Source organism: Macrobrachium nipponense, chromosome 2, assembly GCF_015104395.2.
Source record: "Macrobrachium nipponense isolate FS-2020 chromosome 2, ASM1510439v2, whole genome shotgun sequence".
Lineage (NCBI taxonomy): Eukaryota > Metazoa > Arthropoda > Malacostraca > Decapoda > Palaemonidae > Macrobrachium > Macrobrachium nipponense.
This window is the reverse complement of record NC_087201.1, coordinates 136424867-136435888: the sequence shown is the minus strand read 5'-3', so window position 1 is coordinate 136435888 and position 11022 is coordinate 136424867. Positions and strand designations below refer to the sequence as shown.

General features: G+C 35.2%; 1 protein-coding gene across 2 annotated transcripts in view; it reads right to left on the bottom strand.

The window, feature by feature from the left end:
- Positions 1-4603: 4603 nt before the first annotated feature.
- LOC135221023 (heat shock 70 kDa protein 4-like) overlaps positions 4604-11022 on the bottom strand; it is a 37268-nt gene continuing 30849 nt past the window's right edge. Inside the window, exons 10-17 of one of the 2 annotated variants that reach the window (XM_064258744.1) lie at positions 8677-8805; positions 8432-8515; positions 7715-7759; positions 7403-7564; positions 7105-7287; positions 6821-6982; positions 6329-6502; positions 4604-5197 (exon numbers count right to left, since the gene is read on the bottom strand). In XM_064258744.1, coding sequence (XP_064114814.1) covers positions 5069-5197; positions 6329-6502; positions 6821-6982; positions 7105-7287; positions 7403-7564; positions 7715-7759; positions 8432-8515; positions 8677-8805 — 1068 coding nt within the window. In that variant the 3' untranslated portion in view covers positions 4604-5068. The remainder of the gene's footprint in view (positions 5198-6328; positions 6503-6820; positions 6983-7104; positions 7288-7402; positions 7565-7714; positions 7760-8431; positions 8516-8676; positions 8806-11022) is intronic. The other variant, XM_064258745.1, reaches the window with a different exon arrangement.

Here is an 11022-nt window from a genome sequence, read left to right as displayed (position 1 = left end):
GCCTACCTAGGTATCTCATGGAAATGATACCGATCCATTAGCTATAGCAATAGCATGCATACACAACTCACCAATTCGCAGATCTAACTGGCCCTATTCTTGAAAACTTTTAGTGCTGTACTTACCTTTATATTTTCTTTTAAACATGCCGATTTTACCATTTCACTTCTACGATCTTAGACCGTGTCGGTTTGTTACTCTGTTTGGAGTAAGATAAATCTAAGTACTAAGATTACTGCCCGGCCACAGCACTACGTAACCATTCAGGTCGTGGGTGCTTCCTTTGCATCGGCACCTCCTGAGCGCCTTCTTGTTTCTGAGATCTTTAGGTTTCTTGTCTCGTGGTGTGCAACCATTTACACACCTGAACAGAGAACACTCGACCCCAGCAACCGCAACCGTCATGATTGAGCCCCAACCTATTGCAGGATCTTCATAACAGTTACCTTACAGCCTTCAGGGCAGCCAAAATGCTAGGCCCTGCTGACATATGGCTATCTTAATCTTAAATAAATTTACAGCCTTTGACATTTCTTTTTTACCGAATCATTGATGACACCGAACTATTCAGTGAAGCTTCTTATATTTCCTGTTATATTTTGTTTAGGCTCCCAGGGTTGGTCCAGCAGGCTTATCCGGTCATGAGGACAGAAACGTGAATTTTTATGGACAGAGATAAAAACATACATGAACCAAGATATACTAATGTATCTCTTATTTGATTTAATAAGTTGAAAATGTTGAATCTGATTGTGGTAATCCCGTGATATGTTTAACTGATTAGTTATTATGATAGTATGTTGCAAGTATTACATCCCTGAAGGGGGGAAGCAGACGATGGCAATATAACTCGGCTTTCTGGTGATTATTCTTAGCATCACACTAGTGACAGTGTCCGCCGTTATCTTTCACTTCAGTTAACTGGGTGGTAGCATTAGTACAAAGCTGATACAACGTGTTTCAAGACAATGTATAGAATAGAAGAGTCTAGACTTTAGGCCAAAGGCCAAGCGCTGTGACCTTAAGAGGCCATTCAGTATTAAAAGGGAAAACGGAGTATAAAAGGTTTCAACTGTGTGACAGGAGGAAAACCTTGCAGTAGCATTACAAAACAATTGTTAGGAATACGAAAAATATTTATATATATATATATAATATATATATATATATATATATATATAATATTATATAAATATATATAATATAAAGGGAAAACGGAGTACAAAAGTTTTCAACTGTGTGACAGGAGGAAAACCTGGCAGTAGCATTACAAAACAATTGTTAGGAATAAGGAAAGATATATTTAGTATATATATATATACTATCTATATATATAATAATAAGATATATATCAATATATATATATTATATATCCTGCATATATATATATTATATATATAATATAGATATATATATATATACATATTATATATATTATATAAAGGGAGGTACAGTAAAAAAAATGAAAAGGGTTGGCATATCAGGCAACCAAAGAACCTCAAGTAATGCCTATCTGCGAGGCACTGACAGACTATCAGTACGCCACACGGGTAAGACAATATATAGAGTGAAACTTGGCTTTAATGTGGTTCAGCAGTGATTTTTGGCAAAAATATCTATTAAAGTTTTGTAGGTTTTATTGCCTTATGTTTACTTTGCTTCATAATATAAAAGATGTACAGTATATGTCACACTGCAGCAGCAGATTAATCTATCAGGAAAAGTTATTGAAGTGCTGGCACTTTTTGTACATTTGTATCACTATTTACAACAACTTATCTAGCTTTGCCTTAAACAAAACCTCATATCGAAAATACTTTCTTCCCCTTTCTTGAATATTTTCACCGATGAACTATAGTGGTATAGGTGAAGTATATCTTAGTTTTACCAGACCACTGAGCTGATTAACAGCTCTCCTAGGGCTGGCCAGAAGGATTAGATATTTTTACGTGGCTAGGAACCAATTGGTTACCTAGCAACGGGACCTACAGCTTATTGTGGGATCCGAACCACACTAAATCGAGAAATGAACTTCTATCACCAGAAATAAATTTCTCTGATTCCGCGTTGACCGAGCTGGGAATCGAACCTGGGGACCGCCGGATTGGCAGCCCAGCTCGAAAACCACTCGTCGCCAGCCCCGTAAGACTCCCAATGATGTTACAGGAAAGTTTTCCCAATTGTTCTTTACTGCTCACACTCAAAAGCACTGGACGACTAAACTTGAAAATACACAAATACAGCACCACGGCTAAAAGGAAGAAGCATATGAAGACTTGATAAATTCACAGAATTATTGAGAGCACCGATCTCTGGTCAGGTTTCACATTCAGACATGATGTTCCAGTTTTTTAGAAGTTAAAAAAGTCTGTAAGGAAGGAAATACTCTGTGTTAAAATTCTGTACATTAAAGAATTTGCAGGAGACACTCACAAGAACTGATGCGTTTGTTTGTTTGTATGGTGTTTTTACGTTGCATGGAACCAGTCGTTATTCAGCAATGGGACCAACAGCTTTACGCGACTTCTGAACCACATCGAGTGAACTAATATCACCAGAAATACATCTCCAACAACTCAATGGAATGTCCGAGAATCGAACTCACGTCCACCGAGGTGGCAGGTCAAGACCATACCGATCACCCCACTGAAGTGCTGGGAAGTAATAATGTGAATATTCTGGGAAAAAAAAAGTGGCAGAGAGCTGCAATTGTAAGGGTGGAGCGAAGATATTCTTAAAATAAAAATTAATCTACGAGACCAACATTACACATTCACAAAGGTAATTTATATGAATGTATTCACATTTTCTAGTGGATGATTAAATGCTTGAAAGTCAATGTCACCTAGCAAACAACTTTTCAGACTGTCACACCTGAGAGTTCATGCAAACAATAAGACGAGGAGATTATGCCGACTGGGAGAGCAATAAAGATTCCAGGAGTTACAAGCAGATACTGTGGCGGTGAGGTCTGTTAGTGAACATCTTGATACCAGTATTGCGAAAAAAAAAAGGGGGGGGGGATAAATTTACAAAGTAGGGACGGCTGCATAATCAAGTCTCAAGAGACATTAGTTTTCATTTGAGATAAGATTACATCAGTCTTCACTGGGAGCCAATATCTCACCCTAATGCCATGAGGATTAAACTGAATACAAACGCATAGCAAATGTTATCAGAATCAGACTCCACATATTTACTTGTACAAACGGTAAAACAGTGACTGTTATGGTCTCATACTGCCAGACAACTTCCTATTAAAATAGCTGCAATTCGGTCATGATAATTTGAGGGATGGTCAGAAAAATTGTGACTGAATGCAAAAGAAAAGGAATGGAATATAGAGTTGAGGCCAAAAGCCAAGCACTGGGACTTATGAGGTCACTCAAGAGACGAAAAGGAAATTGAAAGTAGTAAAATTTGAAAGGTGTAACAGAAGGAACACGCCGCAGTTGGGCTAGGAAATAATTCTTAAAAAGAGGGTGGACAGGAAGATGGAAGAAAGATAACATAAATGGAGGTACACTAAAAGGAATGAAAGGGGTTGCAGCTAGAGGTGGAAATGGGCACTGCAAAGAGCCTTTAGTAATGGCTACAGTGCACCTCACAGCGTGCACCCCGTAAAGTGCACTGATGGCACTAGCCCCTATGGGGGACTGTAAAAGAACGACTGATACCGATTTTCAGAGGAAGGTGGACATCAGTGAAAGGAGCTAAATGAACTGCACTAAAAATGTAATGGAAATCTGGGAAAGGACAAGGAACAAGATACATGGTGGTGCATTTAAGATTCTGAACAGAGATATGGAGTTACATTCGCTTTCAAGGTAGGTCCGTTGGGAAACAAGATGACAACCACCTGTTATAGAGAATACCTGAAAATAGATTTGGTCCTTGCATATAAGGGAAGATACAGAAAAGACCTTGAAGATGGATTCAGTCCTTGCATTCAAGGGAAGAAGTACTAATCGTCAAGCACGGCAGGTTTTAGTTACCAGTCCAGATGGAGAAATGATGAAATTACTGCAATTGGACCAAATGGCCATCATGCCAGAAACATGTAAAAGAAAACTTGAAAATCAATACTGGGGAGGGAGACAGTATTACAAGCAGAAACAGTAACAATATACGACCTAAGTAATCCCATCGACTGACATTAAGGAAAGCATTAAGACAATTCAGTTAACTGCTTTCCTGAGTTGCACCATATTTAATCATGAGCAATTTTAATATAAATTCAATATTCCAATTACTCTTTCCTATGGAGCCATTCAATTTTTGTGGATTTTCAGTATCGCAAACTACCAGTTCTTTCTTCTACCCAGTCAGTGAAGGAAAATGAAAATTTTTTTAAATCTTTATCTGTATTATTGAGACATTCATTAACATAAGCAGATGCAGTGGAATGCTTATAGTGGATAACATCTTGACAAGTCTCCTAATCTTGCTATAGCAAAAAAAGATTTTATTTCAACTTAGATAATAAACCTAGGAACTAATAAAAATTTCCACTGATCTTAATAAGTCAAGATGAGAAAAGTCTCAGATGATTGATGGTGGTGTTCTATACTATTTAATTCCTCACATATACACAAATGATGAAAAAAGAAATTAATGCAAAATACAAGACCTTGATTAGGAAACCCAAAACTTCAATATGAAGTTGAGATCTATATTAATGTGAAAAAAGTATGTACATAAATAATGCTTTTATGATGCACGGAAATGAAGTATATCAACTTACTAGGCAATGCCTTAGATGGAAAATTAATACTACAAAAAACTATGTACTGTACTACATACAGGGGCACATTTTATCACCAAAGTCCTCATAGTGACTACAAAAAACACTAATTGTCACTTAAATTAATGAAAGCAAGTCTTATATTGACATAATATATGGGGAAATCAACTGACTTCAACTCTGCCTGGAAAGCATTAACATTAATTTAGCATCTTTATTATCAGCTTGTGTGCATAACTGCAATGTAATCTTGTTAACAAAGCATTATTTAGAAACTTAACCCTATAATTTCTTTATAACATTAAATTCCGTTGAACTTTGTCATTAATCAACATCCATTGGTTCTGAAGGCTTATCAGATGGCTGCTGTTGCTGATCTTCTGTTTTAGGTCCATTGGGCTGATCACCCTCAGTTTTTTCTCCTTTCTTATCTGCTGGTGGAGGCTCTTCAACCTGCAGAAAAAATGAATACACAAGTTTTTGTACAGTTTTTTTTATTAACAATTTGATAATGCAATTTCCCTTACCACTAACCATAAAAAGAGCTTTCTATTTCTACCCTAAGTCCTATAACCTAACCCACAAATAATAAAACAAACACTTTGAATTCAAACTATGCCAAGGAATATTCATTAATAAGAAAAAGAAAAAAAAATAATGTGCTTATGTCATTCCAAAATAAGAAAGACAAATTCATATAAAATAAAGAACATTAACATTTCAGCCTACTATTCCTTATGTCAGTTAACCTACAATGAATCTCATAAAAATGACATTTGGTTAAGAAACCACCCTACACAACAATTTCAATATACTACAAAGTTTTATAGATTTGATTCTATTAAATAGTTTAGCCAGACCAATATCTAACCTTCAACTGGACACAAAGAATTATGACTATCTGATTCATAAAATTTGGGCTGTAATGCCTAAGGCACTTTTGGCCATTCAATGCTCAAGCCAGTGAAAAGTGGAGTGGCTGGACAGCCAGATAATGACATCCAGAAAATAAATGATAAAAGTATAAATTAGTCATTCAAGTGAGAGCAATCAAAAGACAAATTACCATTCTCAAAAGTAGCATCACTCAGTGATGAGCTGAAATCTTCCACAGAGACAATTTACCATAGACAATGAGCTCCAGTGATAAGATATTGATAAACAAGAAAAAAAATTGTATTCAATCTAGCCTATGTTGAGCAAGCTTTGATTGCTGAACAACCTATGGACTAATGAAGAGCAAATTGTTAATTACACATGTAAAATAGTTGGAATATAGAATTTAGGCCAAAGGCCAAGCTCTGTGACCTCTGGGGTTATTCAGCACTGAAAAGAAAGCAAGAACGTTTGAAAGGTGTAAATGGAGGAAAACCTCACAGTTACATTATGAAACAATTGACTGAGATGGTGGAAGAAAGAAAATATGAACAGAGGTATAGTATACAGGGAATGAAAGAGGTTGCAGCTAGGAGCTAAAGGAACACTTCAAAGACCCTTCAAGTAATGCCTACGGTGCACCACAAGAGGTGCACTGACAGCACCACTCCCCTATGGGGGTAAATAGTTATATATCCCACAACTTACCTTTGGCTTAGGCTTTGGTTTATTGATAATAGGGTTAACAAGAGCATCAAAGGAACTCTTTTCAGATCGGACTTGAGAAGCTGTAATAGGTACATTCACGTGCAACGGAGTAGCTGACAATAAGCCCATATTTTTATCTACCCATTCCTGTTTTTCTGCAATGGCCTTTTCTACCTGTAAGTAGTATGAAGACTCAAATTTTAAAAAATTACCAAAATCAGTTTTTACATACAATCAAAATGGCCTATCAACAAGGGGTTATTATACTAAAAACTCATTTTTTTCCTAGTTGAGCACTAATGAACTTTTCCTTAATCACTTTTCTTCACAAGTATTTCATAAAAACATCAATGAAAACATTTTTTCATGTAAGTTACAATATTTCATATAATAAAGAAATTAATTGAAGACCCAAGAATTAAAAACACTATTTTCTTATTAAATCAATATTAAACACGATACATATTGAAGTACTTTTGAAAATTAGCATACCTTTTCAATCTGAGCACTATCAAGATGGGCAAACTTCTCATTTCCTTCTCGGAACTGCTCTGACACCTTGCGAGATAACTGGATTGAAATTAGAAGGGTATCAAAGGCATTGGGGAGTTCTGATCGCTCTCGTTGTCTATCCTTAATGGGTTCACCATGTTTCTGCAAATAAAAACAAGTAAAACTCTCAACCTTAACAGATTTCATACTCATACTATTGCACTTCTATTTAATACAACCATTCATTAAAATAAGACATTACGTGTTACACTTAAGACACTTACCTTTAACTCGGCTAATTTATCTACATAAATTTGTTTTTGACAATCTTCACCATCCTCATATAGCCAGTTTTCAGTGTCCTCTAATAAAAGACTAAGTTTTTCTCTATCTGCTTCACTGATGTACTGTTCTAGTTCAGCGTAAATGCGGCCACGAATGTCATAGACGTACTCTTCTACAGCATTCTGAAAAGACATAATTATGAAAAATCTTGACAAAACAGATTAGTATATTTATATTTATATCCATGTCTTATCACTTCAGCAGTAGACTAATTACATTCAGGAATTCATTACTAACCTTTGCATTAATACGTTCATTTTCAAGCTTATCATTCTGAACCATTTGAGCCTCTCTTTCTACTAATAGATTTAGTTGGGTCTGGGTATTTGCTTTGACTACTTCTTCCACTGGCAGTTCAACTGTCTTGAAGACTTTCTTCCCTTTCTTTTCGCCTTCAGTCTAAATATAAACAGAAAAAGACTTTATGACTTACAAATTCATATAAATTAGTAGATTGCTTATAATACATATGTTACTGTAAAAACATCCAAGAGTAAACTATTCTAATTTATGAAATAAGATGACAATACTGGTACTATATGATATTACCTTCCCTGTTGCTGGGGCTTCAGATGCTTTCTCAGATTCCCCTTTCTAAGAAAAAATGAACAAGCAATTATAAATACTTTGTAGTGCTGCATAAAGCTTGATAGCTTGCAGAAACTCCTTTAAAGCCTCTACGTATGCTTTTCAATGCTACTTTGTGTACAAAATTTCTTTAATGGTGCTAAGAAATATTTGCCACTTTACGTGAAAACTACTAGAACATATAAGCAATATACGTACATGTAAGCAAATAGTATGCTACAAGTGATTTTTGTGTAAATATTTCACTTCTAACATCTAGTGTAAGAATTAAGTGCTAAAAAACGAAGAAAAAAAAATTAGATACACAGTTTTTCAACACCTACAACTTTTTTTTTTTTTTTTTTTTTTTTTTTTTGGCCATGCACAAAAATCACCAGTACAAATTAAAACTAAGATAAGCCACTACGTGATTACGGTATTAAAAATAATTGCTTCTTACCAATAAATATTATGTATAAGTGCAATTAACTGATAATAAATTCTTATCTACTTTTACACTGGTATGAACTTTAAACATCAAACTTTTCCTTATATCTATGTCAACATTTTTAAGACCTTTAAACACAAGCTAAGCGAAGTAAATGTCCTATTATTCTTCAACTTACACAATATACTCTTGCTACAAGTGAATTTACTTTAAAAGCTGAATTATATGAAAAAATTACAAATAGAACATACTTGTTCCTGATTTCCAGAATCTGCTGGAGGAGTTTTATTTCCTGAGCCACCCTCTTGGTTGTTAGCTTCCCCTTCTCCTGATTCCTGCATTAGCACACAAAAAATAATAAAAATAAGGAACATTAAAATAAAAAAGTTCCATAATTTACATACGTGACTTAGATTTTCATTAAATGCCACTAAAACACTAATACTACAAGAAAATTTAATTCAAATAAATGTACTCATACAGGAAAAAGAGCTACCTTCTCCTGGGGTTTATCTTCAATGTCCATTGACTCCTGAGACTCTTCTATAGTTTCTTTTTTCTCGGCTAATGATGCTGAAGCTACAGTAAAGAGCCCATGCAGATTTATTCTCACTTTCACTTTAACCTGAGAACGAAAGTAAATAATTTATAATCTAGACAAATGTGGACTCATCTAGTACTTTCAAACATTTTCTAAAATGTCTACTTGGAAACATTTTCTAAAACGTCTACTTTGAAACATTTTCTAAAATATCTAACTATAAAATCTTAAGCCTATATGTGTTCAACAGATACCAGAGCCATTTCCACAAAATCAACAGAGTTTGAGAAATATCCCAAAACTAAAATCTCTGGACTTTAACATCCATCCCAATAGATGTTGCCTTGTGCAGTTAATTATAAACATTGCTCAGGGTCACTCGAGTCTACCAAATAACCAACAAATTATATACTACCTATTACCACACATCAAGACTGACAGCAAGCAAGATAAAAATTATTCCAAAACTAACATTATCCTTTGTCTTGAAATACATCATTCAACCAATGTTTCAGAATTGTAAAGGCTACAAAACCTCCAAAACTACAGTACAGTGGACCCCCCATATTCACATTCTCCGGATTAGCGGACTCAAGCATTCACGGATTTCTCTGGAACATTTTCCCCATTATTTGTGGAAAATCTGGGGATACGGAGGGACCACTGTATTTCACTAAGAACCTCTTACAAACACAAAACAATAAAAAAAATGTAATGCAATTGAGACTATGCATATTTACAATACATCAGAAAATTACAGGATACACACTATACAAAAATTATGAATAATTTTTTCTAAAAGCATAAATGCATTTTAGAGAAAAGGGAAGCTAATAAACACTGGGAGTATCCTGCATGGCAAGGCAACATTCCACACTAATAATACCTAATAGCCCCAAGTCAATGGAAGCTTTACTAAGATATGTAAGCCAAGTATCTATTCATTAGTAAGGTGACTTTCAAAATGAATGATCTTCCAATAGAAAGCAGTTACTTTTGACAAGGCAAACAATAACTGATATATTTTGCACCCTCCTATATGCATCATACTGACCTGGGAATGAAAATTACATCCAAAATTACTTGCAGTTATACACTGCAACAAAATCACACAATTTATACTATCACTTGGATATTTAGGGATCATATATCAGATAATTATAGGATATATTCAAACTTCTCTTTTATGTTCAAGTTGATCAGTGGTATCTTCCCTCCAAAGCCCCTTTCAATATCAGTAGTCAGTCCCATTGCATCCTACATCAGCCACAGGGTTACACCCTCCTATATCAATGGCACCCATGAAGCATCACCTCTGGCCATTTTACGTTCCCTTTCTCCCTCTTTCGTTTCAAACTGTTGTTCCTTGGAACCACAACGCTTCCATAACCACTTATCGCCATGTAGCACCAACCTCGTAGATGGCCTCCCTGTTTAGCAGAAGGATACATTTAAGGCCAGCATACTGATGGCCCATTTACATTTTCTGTATCACACTGCCAATTGTTACTGCTGCCCATACATTGAACAATTTTGGACTACCCTTTTTAACTGAACGGTTCAACTGTACGTTATGCAGGAAGCAGCAGTTCAAGAGTCGAGAATCATATTGACAAATTTTTTATTATTTTGCAATTTCCTAACATACAAGCCTGCAGTCTTACATATGGAAATACTTTCAGGACTCCTTCCATCTATCAGATTCAAAACTTTGCTTCATACACAAGAACTAAGAAAATCTCACAGTATTAGCAGTGCTGATCTTAAATTATGATACTTTTTGTTTTTTCAACCCGAGCTTCACTCAATTTCACTTTTAGCTTTGGGGGTCTAGCTTTCTGCTAACAAACCCTGTTACTTAAATACCTTCTAGGCATCTTACAGCTAACAGCAATTCCACTTAATTCCCAATCTAAACAAAAAAGATATTTTCATGGTAAAATTAAGTTTCATATATACTTATCAAGTAATTATATAACTAAGTATTTAACCTCGCATGGTAACTTTTTTTTTCTTTTAATCTAGAAGTAGTTTCTATACCCTTACATGAGTAACAGTAACAGGTTTTGAGGGGTGGACAGATCTCTTAACAAGTACGTATCAATATTATATGCCATCGACTTGGAGAAATCAGCCGGGAAACAGGTTCCATCATTTCAATAGCCCATAAATTTACTATAATTGCAACTATTATACTGGCTCAGCTCATGGATTCTAGGCAGCTCATGATTTAGTGTGGGTATGTAACTGCCTCTCTCTCACATGACATATTATATATTTGCTCTTATGTACATAGAGGTT